Genomic DNA, 25,745 nt, shown 5'->3' with positions numbered 1-25,745 from the left:
ATGTATTTATTATTGTCGTTATTATTATTTATTTTTTTACTATTTCATCTTGTTCCTCTGGGTTTACTTTTTACTTTTCTGTATGACTTTGTAACTATGTTAGTGGTGTACAAATTAAGTTATCATTATTATTGTTTTTGTTCATATTATCAACTCTCATTGTGAGGAAAAAAAAGTGACTTTGTGCAGTGTTCATAATTTTAGATAAAAAAGGGGGAAAAACCCATCTATTCCTTTCCATGCTTTCTAGAATTTAAATATGAAAAAAGGAAAATATGATGCAGCCAAGCCTTGTTTTTAGAATGATACACTAAAGACCGTTCAGTCCACATGATGGATACCTAATGTGTGATGACTGCATCAAAATAATAACGTTCCTCTCTTGGTTTTGTTCTGTGTGTGTGTGTGTGTGTGTGTGTGTGTGTGTGTGTGTGTGTGTGTGTGTGTGTGTGTGTGTGCGCGCGTCTCCAGTGGCACGCACTGACCCGGGAGGAACAGGCCAAGTACTACGAGTTGGCCAGGAAAGAGAGACAACTCCACATGCAGCTCTACCCGACCTGGTCTGCCAGAGACAACTACGTATGTACTCCTCTTCTTCATCCTCATCTTCCTCCTCTTCCTCCATACTCCATAACAACCATTTTCTAAACTTCATTTTTTTTAAAAAGCTGAAAGATACAAAAATAAAACCTAAAAAAAGCAGGGGGGTGTAGAGGTGTTGAGTGGAGGAGGAACAGGTGTGACTTCTACACCTGCTGTAGTGGGAGCCGTCTCTAGAGGGAGGAAGTCATGTGACTGCTATCAGTACAACTCTGAGCCTGTAGATAATGTTTTTAATCCTCTAATATGTTGTCACTAGTATTACTAGAAGTGTGCTCTTTTATTTATCGTATCCATGTAAAGATATTATATTACAAACATGATCAGTTATACTTTGTATTGTACCAGAAAGTCATTTTTAAAAAACACATTAAAGCTGCATATGGTGTTTTCACCTGGATTCTTCTATTATTGATTTTTTAAATTTTTTATTTAATATGTATTTATTAAAATAAATACCAATAAATTCTCTTCAAAATAAGAGCATGAAAGCAATAAGAGGCTTTTATCGCACGTAACGTGAATAAATAAAAGCAGCACAAAACATTTGACGCAAGCCACTTGACTTCTTTCTCTCTGGTTCGATTCCCTGCAATTCAAAACCACAATAGAAACAATAAAAAAACAGAACAGGATCAATGCAATAAACCAGAACTTGTTGAGCTGGGTTTGATCATATTTAATGTTCTCACAGATATTAAATCGACGTAACTCCCTTTACTGGCTACTGTCTCAACAACCTGCATGATTAAAAGTCATAAAACATAACGACATGGCATGAAATGATTTAGTATAGGTCTCCCAGAATACTAGAGGAAGTCAAACCTGTGTGGTGCATGTGTTGTGTAGTGTAATGTTTTGGGGATGTGCTGTATCTGGGCTGCTGTGTGCCTCTGATCTGTCAGTTTGCTGTTGAACTCTTGCAGGAGGCGGGCCTTAGCGGGGTCGCAGGGGAAAAGAGTAAAGCTGATTGGGTAGGGACACGTCTTACGGTGGATTTATGCCTCTGTGGTGGGAAAATATGTGAAGAGCTGCATGCAAGGGGTTGTGGGTATTCCTGTGCAAAGTTTGCATGCACCTTCTTTTTAAAAAAAAAAAAAAAAAAAAAGAAGAAAAAATTCAAAAACGATTCTTAATGACTCACACACGTCAGCCCTCACCAGCTGCAAAAGCAGATCTGATTGGACTACATTTCACCAAGTCTTGCACATTGCCATGGTTATGACTACTAGTCAGCTAAACTGAGTCGCACAGAGGTATAAATCAACCCGTTTTGCTCAACTAACAGAGCGCAGGGCCGCATGGCTGGCCTCGCTGCCGTAGTTTAATCTTCACCTTCATTCTAGTTTCTAGTAGAGCTAAACACACGTTACGGTTACACAGAGACACTGCACTTCGTAGTGATTTTCAGACTCAAGTAGTCGTCTGTTTTTCTAAGAACTATAGGTTCATGTAAACCCTTGTAAAGTAAGAATATTTTCAGTGTGTCATAATCAGGTGAAGTAAAGGCTTTGGTTGCACCAGACGCTGCTTTTCAGTGACGTTTGGATTCCTGTCAGAGTGGTGACCTGTCTGCGCTTCTCTCTGCTGTCCCTTGTCTTGTTTCTCTCGCCACCTCACCGAGCTGAACCGTGCGGACGGACCGGGCCGGGGCATGGCACGCTTTGCTTTGGGCTGCGGTTCATAACACGCGCTGCTCCGCCTGAACGAGCGCTCCACGTCGCAAAAACACGCACGCACTGATTCACTTCTGATGTCATTCTTCATTGCCGGTTTCATCGAGCAGATATTTCAAAAAATAAAAGTGCCAGCTCTGTCCGTAGACGGCTCAAAAAGCGTCCTCGTGACGCTGTGCACATGTCACAAACCAGAGCTCTAGTAAACTGCGGTCACAGGCGTAGGAGCTAGCAGCTGTATGCATGGAGCTTTGGGCTTTTTCTAAGCAAGGAGTAACTCATTGGATGCTGTTGCACGTGGACGAATGTCACGACTAAAGACGACCGTCTGTGCAAACGTTCGTCCTTCCCACACTCGGTGGCTTACGGACAGGTGCAATGCTCGAGTATTCAACCCGCACAAATAGAGTGGGAGTACAACGGACAACTGTTGTAGTCGTTTGACTAGTGCGGAGACGGACGGCTGGCTAGTTAGCTAGGTAGCTAGGTAGCGAGGTAGCTAGTTAGCTAGGTAGCTTGTCCTTCTCCGGAGCGGTGGGCAAGTTAGGCCAAATCCCAATGTCCCCCCTTACGGACTCACGGACTTGAGGGTTCAGGGTTTAGAGAGGACATTGGGATTTGGCCTTTGACCGCCACAACGGTCGCAATTTCAACGGCACACGCAGAAAATGGCCGCCGCTCTGACCAATCCTGCTGCTTATGTGAACGGGAATGTCCGTTCTACTCCTATTCTATTTGTGTGACTCGACTATAGGGGCACAGGGAACTCTACTCTGTATGTCATTAAGAATCATGTGATCATTCCACAGCCGAAAGGAGGACTTATTGTCGCACCACAACATCGCAACAAATGTAAATAAGCTAAAAACATAAATCAGCAAATAAGCAGTGATGAATTATACGTCCGAGCGTTCAGGACGTCTTGGCTGTGCTTCAACGATATGTGTTGCATTTCAAGAAACACCCTTCACTCCCCATCATCCCTCATCACGGACCTACTCACGAAACAGGAAGTGAAGTTCCACATAACGCCCCCGCAGCTGTGGAGGGTTTCTCCTCCAAGTCCTCCAGAAACACACACACACACACACACACACACATAGTGTATGCACACACACTCACACACACACACACACACACACACACGCACACACACACACGTACGCCCACAGACTCACAGCTTCAGAATGGTGCACTTGCAAGAGGAGTTGTTGTAACCACATAGACGATGCTGACAGCGAGCCGAGGGGGGGGGGGGGGGGGGGCAGACATCGAAGCGTAGGCGGTAAGATCTCTGAACCCACATCCTTCATCTCAGCCAAACACGAGGCCTCGCTTCACCGTCACTGGGTCTGCTTCAACAACTGTGATGTTTACCTCAACAGTCACACATCACAGTCAGGCTATGAACAATGACTTCAAGTGGGAAAACAACATTGTTGGATGCGAGTCGATCTGCAAATCTTTAAAAGACTTCTTTATGTTTTTAAAGATGTTGTTCCATCGATGACTGTTTGGCGACGACGCGTCAGTTTTTGCATGAATTAATAAATCAATGGCATTAGCGATGGAGCGTATTTTCTTGTTTTTGGATTTCTTCATCTTTCTTGCTTTTTTTGTTCTTGCTTCCGTAGAGCATTAAATATGGTTGCCTGACCTGGTTGCTGGTTGCTGCTTTTAACTTTGCACTCTATTTGAAATGGATTTACATGTCACATAAGGGATATTTTATGTGGTGCAGACTTCTGTTGATAAAAAGAATACAGTTTTGGGACATCATTCCATCACAAACACTCAGTGTCGGTATCGCTCTGGAAGCTAGCGAGCGGTGTGGTGAACGAACATCTTCAGCTCACTGGAAAAGCAACGATGAATCCAGAAACTCTTTTCAGACCAAACAACACTTTTGTTTTTGCTCCCATCATTAGCAGAAGATCCAAGACTGTTGCTATGCACACGGACGACTTCAGTCTCTCATATTTTGGCCCTAAATTTGTTCAAATCCGTGTTAGTGAGCACTTCTCCTTTGCCGAGAGAATCTTTGAGAGTACGTCCAGTCGACCTGGCAGATCAGGTGTGACCGCGTCAGAACCGGGACCTCCACATCGCCCAGCCACCCGGCGATTTGCACAACCCCAAAAACGGTCAGAAGCCGGACCGCAGTACGAGCAACTTTCTTTAAATTTGGCACACAAACGTCCACCGAACAGAAGTAACTTGATTAAGGGTCACTGTGAACTCAACAAAACATGTGTTTAGCCACAACTCAAGAATTCATTCGCTAATTTAGACGATCTCACACAAATCTAATAGGATGTACTGATGAAGCGACGACATTTTGGACAGAATGGATGCAAGCTGCAGCATGACTAGTGTGCAAACCGCGAGGCGGTCATTCTACTTTCAAAATAAAAGTTTTATTTGTGACCACACCTATGAAGTAACCACGCCTCAACATCTTGCAGGTGGAAGGATATCCTGGCAAACGAGAAGTGCTCACTGACACAGTATGAACTTTAATATAACTTTTGATCTTTTGTTTCAACTAGTGAAAAATGGGAGCAAAAGGTAAAAAAAAAATATTTTTGTTCAGCATCGATATAAGAGAGCAGCCGCACTCTTGCGCAATCCCATAATCTTTACAAGTCGAGAGCAAAAGAACTGGATTCATCCGCTTCAGTCGAAGGTCTGCTGACGGTGGATGTAATGCCTTGTAGTCATTTCAACAGCTGAGCCTGTCTCATTTAATTGGGGGGATTTTTTTTGTGTTTTCTCCCGCAGGGCAAAAAGAAGAGGAGAAAAAGGGAGAAGCTGCAGGACTCCAATACAGGTAAACACAAATATCTTGCACCTCTCCTACAGATACCACGGTACCATGTCTCGGTAGAGGAAAACAAAGAGTTCAGTTGAGCTTGAAGTTGCGTTGGCGCTCTGTAAAACCAACGTCTTGGTGTCTTTGAGGCAGGATGTGTCTCTAACGTCAAACCACCCACCCACTCTGCTTTCCACCTAACCTGAACTATAAACCTTCTAATCCCCCGGAGTACAGAGCCTGTTCTGAGCTGTCCGAGTTCAAACTGTCAGACAGTTTCCCTTTTCCCTCAATGTTTGTAGGCACTCAACAAGTACTTTCCCCATCTCTTAAACAAACACACACACACACACACACACACACACACACACACACACACACACACACACACACACACACAGAAGTCCTCCACATGTCCCGAGCTGATCACTATGAACCCGAGGGCTCATGCTAACCCTGTAGTGGTAACTAGCATCAGCATCAAAACTGAGAGTGTAACCATGTGGAGCAGTTCTGAAGCTACACGATGTAAATGTTAAACGTGAGAGACGGGTAGAAAAAACAGAGAGCGCTGATGGATGTTAGTCAGCCGGTAGCAACATGGCGGTGAAGCATGAACGATGTCATTCATCTTAACTCCTTATCCTCCCCTGAACTAAATCTATGCTCCGTTTCAAAAAGTGACAAATCCAGAAAAGTCGTAAAGTGTATTTCAGGATTTTATGAGCGATGAAAATCCTGTACTAACTGAGCGTCACGGTGCGGTTGCCCTCTCTCTCTCTCTCCCTCTCCCTCTCTCTCTGTACGTCTTAACAGCCTGTTTCCAGGATGTCTGACTTGTTTGTTGAACTGTGTTTGTGTGTGTGTGTGTGTGTGTGTGTGTGTGTGTGTGTGTGTGTGTGTGTGTGTGCGTGCGTGCGGTTATTCTGGAGGTTGTCGATGTTTTGCTGTGCTGTAACCGGCTACTAACAGTTTGACTTGATGGCTTTCTCTGAACGACTTGCTTCTTGTGTCTCTTTATTTCTCTCCTCTTGGTCTGTCTTTTATCCCTCCTCCCTCTCTTAACCTTCCTCCTCCTCCTCCTCCTCCTCCTCCTCCTGCTCTTCCTCCCCTCTCGTTATGTGCATGCTGTGCATTGTGCTCAGACCCGGGCTCTCCTAAGAAATGCCGGGCTCGCTTCGGCCTCAACCAACAAACGGACTGGTGCGGCCCCTGCAGGTGTGTACCAAACAACCCCCCCCCTTCCACTCACAACCCCCCCCCCCCCATAGCACGGCACTGCTATCATCCAACAAACAGACCTCCTCTTTCCTCCCATCAACCATCCGTCCATCACCTCCCTCTGGTTGGGGTCTGAGTTGTTCAAACATGTCTCAAAGGCGGAGCTGCCGTCGAGGTCGCAGTGATCTCCTCCATCTGATCGACTTCACTCGGCATTATCATTTTAGTTCATACTAACGGTCTGTTTAGTATGCAAGAAAACGAGTCAGTATGTGTACACAGTATCAAATGCAGCGTGCCAAAAATAAAAATGGAACGCAGCTCAGACGTTACTTAAGTTACCAAGCTCCACCCACGGGCGATTAACTCAACCAATGGGATTTAGTGTGCCTCGAAACAAGCTCCGCCTTCAAAGACTGTTTGAAAGTCAAAGCCCGCCCTCTGCACGCCGTCCGTCACTAACTAGCTGCTCTACAAACTGCAGCATCATGACCGTGGATGTGTAGTCGTTAGTGGGACGAGTTCCCCGTTGAAAGACAGCATCAGATCGTCTCTTCAATCGTATCAGTCAAGTCACCAGCATCAGGCTCCAGGGTCAGTCGTGTTCCTCTGACTGTAGCTGAGGCGTCACAGGGGAAGACAAGCTCTCCTTTTAAATCATTTTCTCCCGTTGCCTCATTTCGCTTTTTACTCTGATGTCTCGCCGTAAAGGTCAGAGGAGATTTAGGCTCTGCACTAGTGTTGTGAAGCGTCACACAAGCTCTAAAGGTAATGTGGTTAAAGGGGAATACCAAAAAACCAGCAACATACCTCCATATCAGTGGAGCGATTTCAGAGAGAAACATGTATTCCTCAGCTTCTTCTGCTGATCTTTTTTGATCTCATTTCTTTTAGTCTTCTTGATGAAAGACTTTAACTCCTTTTTGTTTGTGTCCGGAAAGTCCGACGTCGTCAAACACGGTTCGAGTTAGGCCGGGACTAAAATAGCAATCCTTTTATTCCTTACACCCGCAATTAATACCAGTTTGCAACACCTGTGTTGTAAAAGTTCAAACGCGAAAAAACATTTTGACTCTTAAATTCTCTGAAGACCCACGCAGGTGTTTCCAGTCAGCTGATTAGACCTCGGCTCAGGACGGGAGCTTCCCATTAGCTCCGCTGCACCTGTTGAGGCGGGACAAGCCGAGCGTTCGCTCTCATTGGCCGATGGTCGCCGGAGCAGAGAGAGAATGACTGAAAACACCTGTGTGGGGGCTCAGAGTCACTGTGAGTCAGCAGCCAGGCTGAATCCATTAGATTTCTTTCTTGTTGGTGTAATTATGAACTGAAGCTTGGAGGTTCCCCACTGTGAGCACCTGAGCCAGCTGGAATAACACGTGGAACACTCATCATCATCATCATCATCATCGTACAAAACGTACAGAAGCATTATTGACTGCAGCAGCTTCAGCGTTGATCTCAGGCTCTCGGGTTTCTCTGTAATGAGGCAGAACCGCCGGCGGTAGTAGCGCATAACTCCGAAGTGAAGCCCATCACCTCGTCTGGTTTACAGCAGACAGTCGACCGCTTCGCTGCAGGAGGCGGGAATCTGTGCGGTTGTGCAGAAAAGCTTCTACCACCACAGCACTGTAGCAAACCCCGCGTCTTCCCCACCGTCACGTCATGGAAATCTAAGAGTGTGTGTGTGTGTGTGTGTGTGTGTGTGTGTGTGTGTGTGTTTTCGGTTTGAGAGAACAAAGGGGGTTGAATGTGGTTAGAGCAAATCCTTATCACCACAGCTCAACACACACACACACACACACACACACACACACACACACACACACGCGCGCTCCCTGCAGCTTTGCATTTCGACGGCGTTCTCATGCCCATCTGCTTTCAACTTTCTCCATTCATGCGATGTGGTAACAGGCGCCGTTTGATGGTGAACTCTGACATTTAGAAATCACTTTCTATCGCACTCTTCCCCCTCCTCTCCCTCTCCCTCTCTCTAAATATGGCCCAGCGCCTTTCCTCGCGGTTAAACCTGGTGACTCATATCGTATTCTGGTAATGATCATGGGATCCTGTGAGCGGCTTTGATGCTGCGCTTGGAGGTACACCAGTCTGCTTTTAGGTTCAACACCTCGCAGAGCTCAGCACATCCGTAGACAGATGCAATGTGTTCATTGTTTAACGCCAACAGAACTGAACCAAAACTGAAGTAATATCGTGAATTCGTTCAATACATTATTCATCATTTATCTTGGCATGAAGACTGGAAACGGGGAAACAGCTAGTCTACAGTTCAAGTTCAAAAATTAATAGAAATTCTCTCAGTAAAAAACTCATTATGACTCGTTTCTTTAATTTGAATCCAAGCAGAAATAATTTGGGTTTTCAGGGAGAGTTATGTAGTGAAACTATTTATATACTAACAACCGTCCATGAAGTCACAATGTTGTTCACCAAGAACTATTTCCAGCCAGGCGACAACCTCCAGGTCTGAAAAGTGAAGCGGATGCTTCATGTGTTAAAACCTGCATTCTCTCTAGTGTCCACCAGGGGGCGACTCCTCTGGTTGTATAGAAGTCTAGTCTAAAATGACTCTACTTCTCTCTTGATTTATTCCCTCAGTAAACATTGTAAACATGAGTTTATGGTCTCAATCTCTAGTTTACAGTCTTCTTCAATACAGCATGATGTTCATTTAGTACATTATGCTCCATTTAGAGTCAAACAGACCATAAAGCAGGGGACACTTTAGGGGCGGGGCTACCCTGTGACTGACAGGTTGCTGCCACGTAAGCTCTACGAATATATTTTTCAAATATGCTCTTTTCACTGGTTGCAAAAAATCCAAAATGGCGACGGCCAAAACGCCGAACTTGAGGCTTCAAAGCGTCGGTCCACAAACCAACGTGTGACGTTACGACTTCCACCTGTTTTCAGCACATTAAGGTGTTGATGGCAGTAACTTTGAAGTTCACGAGCTGTTTCTCCCTGCTTCCTGTCTTTATGCTAAGCTAAGCTAAGCTAAGCGCCTCCTGGTTCCAGTTCCAGAACACAAATCTAGCAGAGACATGAGAAGGGTTTCCGTTGTCTCATCTGATTCACAGCAAGAAAGCAAAGTTCACAAAATGTTGAAACATTCCTTTAATATTATACCTTTTAGATTGACACCAATCAAACAATCATGTTTTATTTCATTTTTCCGAATGAGAAGAAAGTGACTTAGAAGTTTAGGAATCTTTTGTATCTAGAATTAGTCATAACTGATGTGTGTGATGTTTAGTTTTGACTCCATTCACTCGTTCATAGCCTGAACTAATACCTGTCTGTTGTTCATTCTGACACACGTGTCCCTGTTCGTTGACGTCAGTGTGTGAATGATCGCATCTCCATGAAAGCCTGCTGACGTTTACCATCCACACTCTATTCACAGATAACTCTCTCTGACTGTCCCTAGGAGGAAAAAGAAGTGCATTCGCTACCTTCAAGGAGGAGGCTGTCCCAGCCCAACTTCTTCAGATTTAAGTGCTATAGACTCTCCGCCCTCCCCGACCCACCACCACCACCACCACCACCACCGTCTGTACCAGCACCGGCTCCCCCTCTCCCCGGGCTGCTCCCCGCCGCCCACCTCCCCGTCCGCCCACCTCCCCTTGTCGCCGCCGACGACGCACGCGCGCTCGCCGCACAACGCGCGCCCGCCGCTCCGTCAGCCCGCGACCAAACGCACCCACCCGCCCGCCGGCAAGCAGACGCACTGCTCTGCGGCGGCGCTGTCGGCCGCCAAGGCCGCAGGACTTTCTCTCAAAGTGCTAACGGAGTCTCAGTGATCCTGAACACCCCCCTTCCCCCCCCCATCCCACGTTCACCTCAGCTTCCTCCAGAGCCGTGAAGATCATCTTCCTCACCTGCCTTCATGCTCGCATCTATCTATCTCCATGTGGTCCCTGACAGATTGTCCCAGAGTCCCCCGGTTCAGAGGCCGGATCCTCCACAATCTGCGTTTCTAGACAGAAGGCAAATCCTCCTTTGAGCGGTCGATTATTTAATCGAGCGTTGTGTCTGGAGGAATCTGTCAGAACCTGTGGCTGTAACTTGTTACCAGGCTGGACACGTTTAACCTCATCACTCTGTTCATTTGTGACTTCCTGGTCATGAACTTAAACGTGTCAGAAGTCGGAGGAGGAGGAGGAGGAGGAGGAGGAGGAGGAGGAGGAACACGTGAGTGTTTAGAGTCCGCGAGGCTGAACTGCGTCCGGCGGTCCACTCAATGGAGGATCCAGCCCTGACTTTAAAAAAAAAAAAAAGAAAAGAAAGGATAATCTGTGGTTCTTTGGCTCCATCTGCTGCAGTTCAACTCAAACGACACGATTAGTTTTGCCTCTTGAGAATTCATCTGACAAATCAAAACTCCCACTCTGTGCTCTTTTTCTTTTTTTCTTTCTTGAAGAGGTGCTTTGACCTCCGTGACAATCACACACACAGAGTATTGTAAATGAGCTCTTTGTTGAACACACACACTCTTCTTCAGTGCCGTGACATTTACACTCTTATCTACAGTGGGGGGGGGGGGGGGGGGGGGGTTAGGGGAACTTTCCACTGTCGCTCAGACCAAACCAGAGACTAACAAGCAGCCATTCCGACCAGCAGAACCTCAGAGAAGGACAGACTTATTCTTGTTTTTTTTAGCTGCCATTTTGTTTAACAGTTCGACTTCAGCGTCATTCCATTTCCAAAAACCTTTTAATAACCAGCTGTGCAGACAAAGACAGAACAAACATTCTCATCAGGTAAACGGTTCTCAAAGTATCCCCAACAGCAAGTTCCATGACTCCTTTTAGGCACTTTCCGTCGCTCCCTGCATCATGTTCCATGTGTTCTGTTTTCTCCTACTCTCTGTATGAACCTCGTGGTTTTTAAGGTCCGGTGTTTAGCTGGTGGAACCCTCAGAGAAAGGATCCTCGTTGTTTTTCTTTGAACATTTTTGCAGCTCCGTAAACTAATCTGAGACCAAATGGGTACTATTATATTGCATTGTGTTGTAAAGTTTTATAAATGTTGGAATTCCCTATTATAATTAAACTTTTATATGTTTTTATGTAAAAAAACAACAAAAAAATGAAATAACCAAAAAAAAAGAAAAGAAAAGAAAAAGATTTTAGTTGCTACCATTTCTTAAAGCAATACATTTTGTGTTTGTCTTTCTGTGCAGAATTTAACTTTTTCTTTGGGTCAAGTGTTAGAGCAGCTCTCGTGTTCTCAACCCGTGCATGTTCCACCTTCAATGTTCCAAACCGGTTCTGACTGAAGAGGCTTTCATTTACCGTTCGGCTTGCAGCTCCATACTCAGCATACGTGTACAGCAAACCTGTTTCCCTCCAGCAGAGAGCGCTCTTGTGCTACAAATAGCTTTGTTTTACTTTGACGTCAGTAGTGGGATCACCACGCAGATTTCATTTGTATTTTTTAACGCCTCTGATGTATTTCATGGTTGTTTTTTTTTGTTCGATGTATTAAAGTGTTTTTAATATCTTTTCCATGTGTGCTGTGGTTTGAAACACTGTGAGAGAGATGTCAAGTTATTTAAAGTCATGCTCCTCAACACGACACACACACACACACACACACACACACACACACACACACACACACACACACACACACACACACACACACACACACACACACACACACACACACACACACACACACACACACACACACCAGCCTTTTGATACGTTTTATTTAATCCTTCAATAAATGTTTGATCATCCCAAAAATCCAGCATCAGAGCTTAATCTGAGAAAAAGTTTCCAATTCAAGACAACGTGAATCAGGAATGAGTTACTCGACGCCGTGTGACATCACACAAGTACTTCTGAGTCCAAAGGACGTCACGCAAAAAAAAAAACATCTTTCCACCTCAAACTTTGAGTTTCCAAGAACCGATGCATTTACAGAGCGAAAAAGAAAATCTTCACCCTTTCATTTCAATTGTCAAAAAAGCCATTTTATTTCATCAATTTAAACCTAAAAGAAAAGCAAACATGTCCAGTAAAAAAAAAAAAAAAAAAAAAAAAGACAACCGTAGCGATTAATAACGGGGAGAACGTCTTCTAATCTGGTACCAAAGCCATGAAACCGAGACTATCTCTATCTGAAGTGGATACACAATATGTGCTCGTGTGGAAACAAAAAGAGAGAGCGTCTGTTTAAATAATGACAACACACAGGCAGGTTAACATGGTCATGCTATGGGTGGAGAGAAAGAAGGGGACAGGGGGCTGGCTCTAAATATACTAAATGTAAATATTGACAAGTATGAACAACACCAGTGCAACCAGTTAGCAGGGACAGTTCCTATTCAGTGTGGTAGTGTTGGCAGGACCTCCCCTCTTCACTTCTCTTCACACCACTGGTTCTCTTTGCGTACCTGAGGAGGAGGAACAACACCACCGGTGTGGAGGGTCAGAGGTCAGAGCCGACACAATCAAACAGATTTAAATGATCTTGTTGTGTTTTCTGTGAGGCGGCTGGAGTACATACCTGGGCTTCCTCCTCCTCTGTGAAATCGTTTTTGATGTTGAAAGTCTTCCTGATCTCCTCCGGGGTTTTGCCTTTGATCATGTTGGCCACCGTCTTGCAGGTGACATCTAACAGACCTTTGATGTCCAAATAGTTGGCGGCCTGGAAAACGGGAAAAACAAAAGTGTCATGAGGAAAGCTAGGGGGGGGGGGGGAATTAAAGCTCACGTTTCAGGTACCGGTGTGACGATTGACTCAGAACCCCATTTAAAGCTGACATCAACACGCAATCTGAACGAGGCAACAAACGCACCGATGCACGGTGCAAAAATCACCGGTTGATCGGTCAAACCACAGCCGGAAGAACGAATCCAGAAAGATCCGGATCACACATTAATACAAAGTGTACGTTTCCCCAGTTTGAGTCGTAGCTTCATAAGAAGCCAGGATTCAACAGTTTACACCACTAAGAGACGGGATGTCACAACTCTCTAGAAACACAGATAAGAGAAACATTCGTAACAGTATTGTGATATTTATCTAAACAATATCTGAGGCCTACTGCTGGGTGAGGCTACGTGTCAAAGCCACCAGCTTACAAACTAAGCTGAGGTCACTGAGGTGAAACATCAGCAGTGTTGCAGTAAACTCTCAGTAAACCCTGTACTACCAGTTTAAACTCACATACACCGTTTAGGTGACAACGCCTTGTGTTCGTGTGGTGGAGCTACTCCTCAGCATCAACTAGCTTTGTGCACGTAAACACAGCCGGGGGGGGGGGTGATCAAATCAAGTGACGAACACTCCGACTTGTGTTTCACTTCTTGGAAGCCCACGGCTTCTCCAGCAGCTATTTCCCAACCCCTCCCAGGCACCGCTTCGGTTACATTGAACTCGCTCTGCCCGGCTTCATCACGCTGCCCAGAGAGCAAACATTCAAGTCCAAAGATCACTCCCGTGTGGTTTAACACCTTAAAAACAGTCTTTTCAAATCCTTACAGCAGCAAACCACCAATCCTCCAGCTGTTACCAAGCAACTGTTGTATCTCCGTCAACCCAAAAGGAAAACGCTCAGCTTGGCTGTAGAGGTTAGCGTCAACCTCCAGGGATTGAATGGAGGTAAATGTAAACAGTATTTACCAGAATGAGTTCAAACAAGGTGCCTTGGTCCACTTTGAGGAACTCCTGGTCCCATACAGGAATGTCGTCCGTCCTCTTCTCCTTGTTCTCATCGTCCTCGGGAGGAGGGGGGTCGTCTTTGTGATGAGTGCACCACTGAATAACCTGAGGGGGGGGGGGAAACACACACAGGTACCATTTAAACAAACAAGCTCGTGTAGGGCATTAATCAGCACTTAATTATCAAGCAACGGTTCCAGTTCTCCAACTGAAGTATGACTGAAAACCTTGTTTGACATAATTGCAGATCTGAAGCACAAGCATGAACTTGAAGAGGCAAAAGAGAAAAGGAGGCGTTCACGGCCTTCTGCTCCCACACCTGAGATTAGAAAAGAAAACTTTCCCGAGGGCAAGGAGGAACATATCTGACACACAAAGAGACACAAAGTACCGTTTAAGATTTAAGGTGACCATGGACCATGTTTCTTGATTAAAACATGTCATCATCCATGAATGTTATTCATTTCATCAACTCATTCAATGGGCAGGAAACCCATTTAAACATATCGGTGTAGAAGAACTAGGTGAAATTCTGCTTTCACAACAAAACGAACCTGATGAACACTGATAATCACAGGCGGGTGAACACCGTGCTGTGTTGTGCGTTTTAGGCAGCGTTACCTTCTTGAGGATGGCGGCGTTTACATTAGGGAGGGGAACCGGGTCGTCGTCTCCTTCGTCATCCATTCCCAAGTCTGTCAAAGAATCAATGAACATCAAGCATAGGTCTGGAATACATCGACCAAAATGTACATTTATCTAATGTAAATACAGCCCCTAATATAGTGCAAAGGAGGAACAATAGATCACACCGAGTCAGCCATGAAGTGACACTATGGACGGATGGTTTGTGATTACTGAAGATCATATAAATGTATATATATATATATTCATACCTTCTAACATGGTCTTGATGGTGACGGACTGTTTGGCTATCTCAACATCCACCTCGAAGATTTCTCCATCGGAGCTCTGTAGTTTTATTGTGGGCATTATCTGTAGAGAGGAAACATACGATTATAAAAACACATTATAACGAGGCGCAGTTACATAAACACACACTAAATGTGATTAACCAACGACGAAGACTGCTTACACTAATTCAATGCTAACGCTGCAGCTAGCTAAGCTAACGCTGCAACCTCCAACCTAACAGCGACATATTTAGCTAGCCACCTGTTAGCACAGGCTAAACGACGGGAATGCTAACCAAATAGCTAACGTTGAGATAGCTATTGCATTTAAAATTAACAAAAAGGGATGCTCGTTAATGCATAAAGCACCAGGCCTGCATGTTAAACTAGCTACATCACCGTTACACACCTTGAATGTTTGTTTGTTTAAAATCAAAACAATCCTCTAAGATAACCAGGCAGCTAGCATTACCGTGCACTATGCTAGCATCTTAGCTTGACGTTACGCTAGCATCTTAGCTTGACGTTACGCTAGCTAGCGCCTCGCGTTGTCGGAGAGGCCTCTTAGCATTCAAACAAAGATGTAAACAAAACGTAAACACCGGGATTTGACCCCGATTTCCAAATGACGACGTGTAAAAAAAAAAAAGGAGAGAAGACACATTTAGATTTACGAAGCGACTTACCGTAAATGTTTTTAACTCAGATCCAGAGGTGAGATTCCTCTGTAGTCAACAGAAAGAGCCTGACAGACGATAGCGACCGGAAGTCTCTGGATCAACCTGGTGAGAAAGGGGTGTGGCCTCATGAAGGCTGCTTTTCCTGTTTATCTAACCTTTTTTATTCATTTACTTTTTATTTACTTTGTATTTATTTTTTTACACCAACACACTATCTTTACGGATGACATTTAGATTATTTAATCCTATTTAAAAAATTTATTTTTATTTTTATTTTTATGGAAGGGTGCTTTAATACTCTATTTAAATCTGTTTTTAACCTGTTAGTTATAGATAGATAGATGTATAGTTACTGTATTATTTTTTGCTGCAGCAGCAATTATGGTACAGGTAAATAAAAACAACAGAGTAAAAATATTAAATATCAATATATTAAATATATTAAATATAATATATACAATGAAATAGAATAATATTAAATGAAGTTATGTTTTAGTATGTATTAGTTATGTATGTTTTTGTGTTGTTCCTAACTGTTATGTCATCTATCTTGTTTGTATTGTAATTGCTTCTATTGTTTATGTTTTTATCATGTAAAGTGTCTTATTAATATTATTATTATGATTATTATTATATAATATTCTAGCTAAGTCTTTTGTGAATTGTAACTGTTTTGGCACTCATTTTATTCATTTAGCCTTGTCCAGTAATAACTTATTTTTAGTCTCATGTAAATAAAATATGCTTTAGGTATAATACGTTATTCTATAATGCAGTAAAAGGAGGATTAGGTGTCTCTCTAAACTACCACTAGGTGGCGCTTTCGCCTCATTACAGAACCTTTCGAGCTGATTACGTGGTGCTTTCAAGTGATCCTGGAAAGCTGTCATTTCCTAATTTTTGATACATTAATACCGCTTTTGATCCGTTTCTAAATGTTGCAGTTAATTATTCCACGAAATCAATTTAATTAAAAAAAAAACAGGAAACTGCATTTATGCAGACATTTACACAGACATGTAGAAGTAAAGTATCTATTCAGGACAATGTAGGGCAGATTGTACAAAATATGGAAATAGTCCACATGGCACATTTGTAACAAGACATACATTCATGCTTTTTTATTTGCCAAGCTCCAATATTGCAGCTGGTGAAAGTGGGGCTAATTGTAATTAGTTTACATACTGATATATAGCTCGTGAATGAGGTTCTTATCTTCACCATAAGACTACCATAATGTAATTGTTGCTTAGATTAGAAGCAGAGAGTGACATAGACATTTGTATGTACATGAAATGTATTAGTTATATGCTTTATAGTTATGTGTTTTTTGCTGATTGTCCAAGTCTATCTTTCCTGTTGAACATTGAAAGCAATTAAGTCAAATTGCTTGGATGTGGACACATCATTCGCCAACAACGCTGATTCTGCATCTTGCATGAAATGGAATTACTCAGGTAAAGTACACAAGTACATCAATATTGTACAGCAGTTGAGTAAATGTATACTTCCACCACTTAAGATAATTAATATACCTGTGACACTTTAAAAATATACTCTCATTTGTTTGTTTATTTACCATATTTCTATATGTTATAGTACATTTCAATATGTTGTTTTTTTAAAATCGTGTCTTGTATTTTGCACTGTGTTGATTGTTTCCACCATGTTAAATTCCTCGTATGTGCAACATACTTTGGCAGTCAAACGGTTCTGATTCTGATCCATTCTCGTGCTTTTATTAAGAAGGTCCCAACCGGAAATGCGGTGTTTTATTGCGGAGAGCTCGACACGCGCTGGTTTCCAGGGTGGATCAACCAAATGACGTCGCTCTCCAGATTTCAGTGAAATCACAGCGACTCCGCCGCCAGAGGTCCACGCGTCTTCCAACAGGAGAGCAGCCAGAACCTTCCGCGGCCTGAAGACTGAAGCATCTTGGGAGAGTCGTCTCCTAACCGGCATTTAGCTAAAGTATATCAAACACACAGAACAAATGGACGAAAAGGCGTTTACGAAGGAACTCGACCTGTGGATCGAGCAGCTCAACGAATGCAAGCAGCTATCGGAGGGACAAGTGAAGTCACTATGTGAAAAGGTGAGATAAATAATGATAATATCAATCCTCCAACTAACTAACTGTCGTCTCTCAACAAACCGACGCCTTCCAGACATTCTTAAAATGGCGCCTATAGTGTACATTTCACTGCGGGCGTGCGTATATCTCACAATTAGTACGAGTTATTTTAGTTTTTTTCGGGGCCGTTTTGAGTTGTTGTCAGACATGGTTAACGTTAACAAAACCACACGTCGTCGCCAACTGTGGGTGTACGAGACGGGAAGGCGTGTCAGCCAATACTAGAGGATTCAAGTCACACAGCACAGTTAATTCACACTGTCAGTGCGACCTGTGACGTCTCTTTTAGCTAGCTAGCTAGCTAGCCGTGGCGGTAAAAGTCTACTGAAGTTTTAACTGCGGTGTCACGTGACGGCTGCATTGTGTGTCATGTTGTCTGCATGTAAGCAAGGTGCGTCGTGGTGGAACATGGAGGTGAATTGTGGTTTAAAAAAAATAAAAATATCTTCTGTATTTCTATCCTGAAATAATATATCTTAATGTAACGTGAAAGATGCTTGCTGTGCATTTAAAAAAAAAAAAAAAAGAGTTTTAACGACCGCGCATGCGTACCACATAGTTACTGTTTTCACCTCTTGACACCTGCCCTTCCTCCAGCTTCTTATTTACTTTTCCAGCCAATGAGTAGTCAAACTGACTTGTTAACAAGGCAATACAGTAGTCATAATCCAACATAAACATGACGTTATGAGACTTATTGGTCAAAGACGCGTCATGTGAGAGGAGGGTGTGAACTCTTAACTTTTGAACCCTTCCAGTCCTCAGCTCCTTGTCCATGTCTTCAGGACGGTTAGTAGACATTGTTATTATTTGTGCAGGAAAACATAGGCGTCAATGCAAGCGAGGGACGTGGGAGACTGGCTAGACGTTCCCTCTAACACCGTCGTCTTTGAGGCCTCGGAGGTGTCCTCATCCGTCCACTTAACAGGTGTTTACTTGTTGCAAAGCCAGGAATTTGCTCCGAAAATACAAAGTGAATGCATAACACGTACGTCCAGTGTTTTTCAGTCTCCCTCCCACATGTTTTTCGCTCTTGCTCTCGTTGGTAACTGGCCAACTGACTCTGCAGACTTCTCTGTTCTGAGCCGGAGCTTAACCCCAATCTCTCCTCAACATCCTCTCTCCGCTCAGACCGCCTGCTGAGTTCCAGCGCTAGATGTCTTGGCTTAACCGAAAAAGACTTAAAAAAAAAAAAGACAGTTTTAATCATCAAAATCTCTGTGTTTCTTGAAGTACTGATTATACAGCTCTATCGCTCTCAGCTCGTAAAATGCTGCTGCCGTGTTTGGACTTCTGGAGTTCAATGGCTCGTGAAATCCCAGCGTTTGTTTTCTTTCATTCCACCTCGTCTTTTGATATGGTCAGTTCCAATAGTTTACAATGGCCCGTTTCTCACTGTGTGGGTGAAGATCCCCAAATCTATACCTTTTTTTTTTTCTTTTTTTTTCTTTTTTTTTTTGTGCCATCTTGTCGTCAATGTAAGAAGATAGGCGTGACATGAAGATGACTGTTGTGCCATCTGGAGCAAAATGTATGGATAACATCCGAGAACATGTAGATGCAGGAAAGGCACAAATGTTGTTTTTCTTTCCTGTTTGCCCCTCACCCAAACGCAGCAAAAAATAGTGAAGAGGAAAAAGGAAACCTACCGTTTCCTTTCCTCGAGGTTGTATCCTTGTCGCGGCCCGACTGCTCTAACTACCGTCCACCTGCACCCCCATCCATCCTCCCACTGTGACTCCTGTTGTATTCAGTAGAATGCACCCACTCGCACCTCCTCCCCGCTTCTAAAAATAGCAGAGGATATGATTGATTTTTGAAGTTGCATCACTTGCACCATCAAGAGTCCATCGTGGCAAAGCGAGATCAGAGAGAGTGTGACTCAGGACAACACTGTTCACTGTGACTCAGAGAGCGGCCGCCTCTGTTTTGGGATGTATGGGGGTGTGGAGGAATGCAATGTTCAGTCCAGCTTTCTCATAAAAAGGGCTGAACATGGCAGAGTGTTTGTCTGGAGTCTAGGGAACGGGGAGCAGTGAATGGTTTTTGTGTTTTTGTCCTCAGTTCCAGTGTTGCATACGTCTCTGCTCACTTGATTCGCTCATGAAGCGCCGTCTGGAGCTCCATCCAGTTCATTTGTGTTGCCTTGAGGCAGGTAAACGATCTTAAAATGGGGGAAGATCACAAAGTGCGTGACACTCTAGAGATTTGCTCATCAAAGCTGTGGAGATGGTCTAAAGTGTGTCGGGGTGATGTAACCGTTCTGGCCATGCAGCGATGGTTGGCCTGCTTCCTGTATGAACCCTCTATGTTAAAACCAGTTTGATGCAGCAGTTACAGCCGTTTGTCGACTGAGGTCATGGTTTTACTTCAATAAACATGACTCGGTGAGAAGGACCGTTCCACATGATGGGTTGTTTTCCTGTCACGCCGCCTGATATAGTGAACTAGTGTTTACGCATTAAACAGCAGAAATCCCCAAATAGTGATATCATTAAAACCAGTACAAATGACATCATAAAACACGGAGGGAAGTATGCGACGATGCAGTGAACCCCTGTGAGCGCGCTCTCAACCAAAAAAAAAACACTGACGTTGACAAAAGGTCGTTCAATGCATCTCAGCAAAATTCACCAAACCATCAGCCATCATGGCGGTAAAACGCAGACACAATCTGGCGTCCTTTTGGCTGCTGCTGCCGCTGCTGATGATAGTGCTGCTGTCAGGAAGATGCGTAACTTTTAACCACCGTAAACCTCTCGGTGTGAGGTCACTGTGTTTGTGTGTGTGTGTGTGTGTGTGTGGTTACAGTTGTGCCTCGTCGTCAAGCTTAATGTCTCCAGGAGAACCTTCCCCCCCCTCCTTTTTTTCTTTTTTTTGTGACTCACTTTTATAGGATTGTATTGCGGCAGCTGTTAAAATGCTGACTCCGCCTCTCGGCGCTGGGCTGAGCAGCTTGTTGACGGTGTGACGTCTGAAGCCTTTGAGCTGAGGTCTCCTCCCTGTGGCCTCTGTACTTTTGGCCCGAGGTGTTTAGCAACCGCTGCCGTCATCCTATTCATCCACAGCTGGACTACAAACTGGTCTCACACATATACACACACACACACACACGCACACACTTAAAGTTTGACGATACTTGTGGGGCGTGTCGTCTCTCTAATTGCATGTCTTCACAGTCTTGTACTTCCAACACAACGTGCAAAATGATCTTTTAAATTGACTAACATCATGTGTGTAATTCATGGCACATCGCTTAGATTTCCCATAACATGAAGTTATAATCAGCTGAGTTCATTTTGGGACACGGAGGTGATTATCCGATAGGTCAATGAACAGTTCAGTGTTCTGCTCTGGCAAAGCGACTCGGGAGAGGACGTCCTCATTAATTATGTGTGCAAGGAGAAGCACTTAAAGGGATTTGTCTTTTGATTACTTACTTTTGGTTTAAACCCAAGTCTCTAGTATGTTTTCCCAGGGAACAGTCCTCTGGTCTAAATACATCAGAGGACTCTTTCTATTTCCTGCAGGAGCAACATTAAGCTGTCAGTAGCTCAATACAGAGTCTGTTTGATTTCTAATCCACCGAAAAGTCCAAAAACCGTCATGAACCAACAGTGAAGAAATGTCAGGCTTCACTGCCCAAAACCTGCCTTTTTTTTTTTTTTTATGTGCTTCATACTTTCACTTCTACTCATTAATTCTAGTGAGTATTAAATGTCTTTAGTGTTGAGTGAGGAGGATCCCAGACAGACTCACCCGGCCTCCTCGTAATACACATTAGTTTATTCTGCCCTCGTGTCGCGCATAGTAATCAGCAGGAGGGGGAGGCTGAGAATATCTTTCTGTTCCACTTCAGCACCGGCATGCAGCTTTGGAGCTGGAGGCCCACGGTCACGGTGTGGGCATGTGGAGGGTGTGTCTGTGGGTGTAATATAGGTCAGCATTGTGCAGTGCTGCAGTCTCTCTCCCTCTCTCTCACCATTGGTTTGTTTAAAGGGAACGTTATGAGACGGCATTTATTTGGGAGGAGATGACCCCTCCGTTGACCCTTACAGATGTCTCGCTCTGTCTCTCTTCATCCACTCTGCAGCGCCAATGCGTCAGACATGTCTGATGGTCATTTAGCGTTTTAGTCACATCAACTTTTAGACTGCGGCCCTGATGATCTGGGTAGACTGGACCACTTTTTCTTTCTTTTTTTTGACAGTTCCACTTTCAGGCTGAGTGGTTGTGTTCCCTTAGCCCTCCTGGAGGAAGTAACCCGAGGAAACCAAAAGCGTTTCCTCTACAGACACCAGGGACCAGTTTCCACACAGTTCTCTGCTTTTGGAGCGTCACACTGATTGATTTTAGGAAATGTTGCAGTGCAGCCAGAGCCGTCTTTCCGAGGCAGGCCCACAGGAAACCAGAGACACGCACACACATTCGGTAGGGGCTTATTTCCTTGGGAGAGATTATGGTGGAGATGCTGTGGGGAGGGGGTCGTGTTGTAATCACTGTGCAGCATCCTAATGAAGACCCCACTAGAGGCTGGGATGTGGGAATCGTGCGGAGATGTTGGCAGGAAGTTGTCCGTTCCCTAAAGACGGAGGACACGGAGTGACGTAGAAAATCACAGAGTACGGAGCAGAGTGATTGCGGTGCACGGTCGCGTTGGTTTCCCTGCATTTCAACGAGCAACGCGCAATGTATAAACCGAGGAAATGTGTTTCTTCTGCAGGCGAAGGAGATCCTCACCAAGGAGTCCAACGTGCAGGAGGTGAGGTGTCCGGTGACGGTGTGCGGCGACGTGCACGGCCAGTTCCACGACCTCATGGAGCTGTTCAAGATCGGGGGGAAGTCTCCCGACACAAACTACTTGTTCATGGGAGACTACGTAGACAGAGGCTACTACTCCGTAGAAACCGTCTCTTTACTAGTGTCCCTTAAGGTAAGTCATCCAACATTCGATTTGCTCCAAAACTGACATTTAAAAAGGCTTTTTTTTTTAAATTACAGTTCTGTTCTTCACTGGTGTTTCAGGTACGCTACCAGGAGCGCATCACAATCCTCAGAGGGAACCACGAGAGCAGACAGATCACGCAGGTCTACGGCTTCTACGACGAGTGCCTCCGCAAATACGGCAACGCCAACGTCTGGAAGTACTTCACGGACCTGTTCGACTATCTCCCCCTCACCGCCTTGGTAGACTCTCAGGTGAGGCGACGCGTCGACCGCTCTCACAGGCCCGATGGACGTGACCTCGTGTTGTGACCGAGTTCGTTGTTTGCGTTGTAGATTGCATGTCTGACACGTACTGAAGTTTTTCCCTCGCGTCCTTCCAGATTTTCTGCCTTCACGGAGGCCTGTCGCCGTCCATAGATACTCTGGATCACATCAGAGCGCTGGACCGTTTACAGGAAGTGCCACATGAGGTAAAAAAAAAAGCAATGCTGAGAAGCTGAACGGATGCAATGTGTTGGTCTTTTCCCCCGTACCTCAGTGTATTTGCAGGTCAACACGGTGGCTGTGTTGGTACCGTGTTGGTGTCTCCTACGCTGACATGCTCCTCTTCCCCTCCGTCCTCCACAGGGTCCCATGTGTGACCTGCTGTGGTCCGACCCCGACGACCGCGGCGGCTGGGGCATCTCCCCTCGAGGGGCCGGCTACACGTTCGGTCAGGACATCTCGGAGACCTTCAACCACGCCAACCGCCTCACGCTGGTGTCCCGAGCCCACCAGCTGGTGATGGAGGTAAACACATATAGGATCTAGTATGAATCACTGTGGCTCTTAGACCTCCCAGATACAGTCAAGACGTTCCCACTACAGAACTAAATAAGAGCAAACAATACAATAGATCCTACCGCCGCTACAGAAGGCGAGGGAACAAACGGATACACCACCAGCCAGTGCTCTCATTTGCATTACAGCAGCACACTGTGAATAACGCGTCTGCCTCCCCCAGGGTTACAACTGGTGCCATGAGAGGAATGTGGTGACGATATTTAGCGCTCCCAACTACTGCTACCGCTGTGGCAACCAGGCAGCCATCATGGAACTAGACGACACCCTCAAATACTCGTTGTAAGTACGACAAAGAAAGTGCCGGAGAAGAATCCTCCAGAAGCTGATTTTTAATACCTGAAAGGGTGATTTTTAGTGAAATCTCATGATGTTTTTCTTCTTCTAACCAGTTTGCAGTTCGACCCTGCGCCTCGCAGAGGGGAGCCCCACGTCACTCGCCGCACCCCCGATTACTTCCTGTAAATTCTGACCTTCTGACGGGGTGGTGGTGGGGGAGGGAGGGGCTACAAAGCAGTGCGCATTGTATATCCACACAAAGACCTATTTAAGCATTTAGCAAAATAAAAACAAACCAACATCTGAGCGTCTATGAATGGACCAAAAGGTGCGTGCCGTAATCATTACAACATTCATTGCTGAGTACTAGTACTGGGGAAGTCTGCCCCCCCCCCCCCCCTGCTGTCTAGAGCAGCGGTGAGGTTTAAGTTCTTCATGCTGTACCCGGTGTAGCTGGACTCGTGGCACCGAGGTCCAAGAGGAAAAGTACCCGTTTGAACCCCACGCGCCACGGCTTGTATCTAGATCTGTTTGCACTTTTTGTAAATCCAAACAAATGTAACATATGTTAAAAGATGGAAGTTATTACACACTACAGATGTTTTTTTTTGTTGTTTTTGATTTTTTTTTCTTCCTTTTTTTTAAATGATAAATAAAGCCCCCATCAGGCAAAGGGTTTCTTTGTCCTGTGTGAGGAAAGCCCAGCTGGATGTACATAAGAGAGACGATGATGGAGTGTTTATTCACATCAGCTCACCGACTCCCTCTGAACCACAGAGTCTGCGTTTAACCCAACCGTTTGAATAATAAAGACGAAGGTGGCTCCTTGACCCCGGTGTGCCGTGTTCTTTCCTCTCTCCGTGGTGAAAACCGTCGCCCTGAAGAAGAAGAAGAAGAAGAAGACGGTAACTAGTGTTTTGGTCTGGCTTCCAAAGGAACCAGCGACGTGTGATTTACGTCTGAACTGAACCAGCTGGAAGTTCACCACCCAGCGAGCAGCTCGGCCATCTGGCAGTGCTGCAGTTGAGTTTTATTTATTTATTTATTTTGTAGGCCAAACCCAGAAGTTAGCATCACGCTGGTTCCTTTTGACTGAAAGCCAATCGGGTTATTGCAGAAAATAAGCTCCCTGTCACACACGAGTTTGATTCCTACATATTTTGTATATGTAGAAGGATCATTTTAAGTGTGAACGTAATCGTCGGAATAAAAAAAAAAAAAAAGCTAATGTGAGAGTATAAACAAACTACACCACGGTCACATGACTGAGTACAAACATCAAGGCTGTATATTTACCAAATTTAATATATAAAGGATCCAGGTAAAAATGACATGCTGCATGTAGGTAAAATAAAACGGACACACAAATAATAAAAAGGACAATTATGTTACTAAAGACATCCATAAAACAGGAGTATATACAGTGTGTGTGTGTGTGTGTGTGTGTGTGTATACATATATATTTATACTCACATCTAGAAACAAAGTAAATCAGAGGTATCAGGGAAAAGGTATAATTTTCCAGTGGGGCTTTATGTTTGTTGTTCAGTAGGCTTAGTGAGATGTAGGGAGTAAGTTTAAAAAAAAGATTCTGTTCATGAATAAAGAAATGTGGATGATAAAATAAAGAAATGTTCAATCCCACTGAGCTGGAAGGACTCATTCCTGCAGCACTACATTAGTTCAGGCTGTTTGGTTTGGAGAGGTTTGCACAATGACCTCTTTTTAATGGCCGACACTTTTGACGCGTCACAGCAGAATAAGCAGGTGTGTCTATTAACGTTAATGTTGATGAGGGAGGTCCTGCTAAATCCTGAGGGATTTATAAAGTAGGCCTCCACTACCTGATGTTAAAAAGATCTAGATGTTGATAAAAAACTTGATAGAATGAGTTAATATAAATGCAGTAGTGGTGATATAACCTTAAGATGCTATTTAAACTGCGTT

General features: G+C 44.5%; 3 protein-coding genes across 13 annotated transcripts in view; 2 read left to right on the top strand and 1 right to left on the bottom strand.

The window, feature by feature from the left end:
* Window positions 1-11,835, top strand: part of tcf7 (transcription factor 7) — a 58,305-nt gene extending 46,470 nt beyond the window's left edge. For 2 of the 11 annotated variants that reach the window (XM_068731643.1, XM_068731641.1), the window contains 5 exons: window positions 472-579; window positions 1,527-1,574; window positions 5,058-5,106; window positions 6,234-6,306; window positions 9,758-11,835. In XM_068731643.1, coding sequence (XP_068587744.1) covers window positions 472-579; window positions 1,527-1,574; window positions 5,058-5,106; window positions 6,234-6,306; window positions 9,758-10,130 — 651 coding nt within the window. In that variant the 3' untranslated portion in view covers window positions 10,131-11,835. Of the gene's footprint in view, window positions 1-471; window positions 580-1,526; window positions 2,737-5,057; window positions 5,107-6,233; window positions 6,307-9,733 lie in introns of those variants that run through there. The other 9 variants (XM_068731644.1, XM_068731642.1, XM_068731646.1 and 6 more) reach the window with 8 other exon arrangements.
* Window positions 11,836-12,026: 191 nt separating this feature from the next.
* Window positions 12,027-15,699, bottom strand: skp1 (S-phase kinase-associated protein 1). The gene is made up of 6 exons (XM_068731758.1): window positions 15,605-15,699; window positions 14,901-15,000; window positions 14,626-14,699; window positions 13,966-14,109; window positions 12,847-12,987; window positions 12,027-12,733 (listed from the first exon to the last, which is right to left on the bottom strand). The coding sequence occupies exons 2-6, from the start codon at window positions 14,995-14,997 to the stop codon at window positions 12,698-12,700; spliced, it is 492 nt and encodes a 163-aa protein (XP_068587859.1). The 5' UTR covers window positions 14,998-15,000; window positions 15,605-15,699; the 3' UTR covers window positions 12,027-12,697.
* A 1,708-nt stretch (window positions 15,700-17,407) lies between these two features.
* Window positions 17,408-24,628, top strand: LOC137888284 (serine/threonine-protein phosphatase 2A catalytic subunit alpha isoform). The gene is made up of 7 exons (XM_068731657.1): window positions 17,408-17,693; window positions 22,456-22,665; window positions 22,758-22,931; window positions 23,060-23,149; window positions 23,307-23,468; window positions 23,683-23,801; window positions 23,912-24,628. Exons 1-7 carry the CDS (start codon window positions 17,592-17,594, stop codon window positions 23,982-23,984), a joined length of 930 nt encoding a protein of 309 aa, XP_068587758.1. The 5' UTR covers window positions 17,408-17,591; the 3' UTR covers window positions 23,985-24,628.
* Window positions 24,629-25,745: the final 1,117 nt, after the last annotated feature.

The sequence above is a fragment of the Cebidichthys violaceus genome, unplaced genomic scaffold, assembly GCF_023349555.1.
Source record: "Cebidichthys violaceus isolate CVI_PGR_0920_01 unplaced genomic scaffold, fCebVio1.0.p SCAF_53, whole genome shotgun sequence".
Lineage (NCBI taxonomy): Eukaryota > Metazoa > Chordata > Actinopteri > Perciformes > Stichaeidae > Cebidichthys > Cebidichthys violaceus.
Note: the sequence above shows the minus strand (reverse complement) of the source record. Positions and strands in the feature narration are given on the sequence as shown.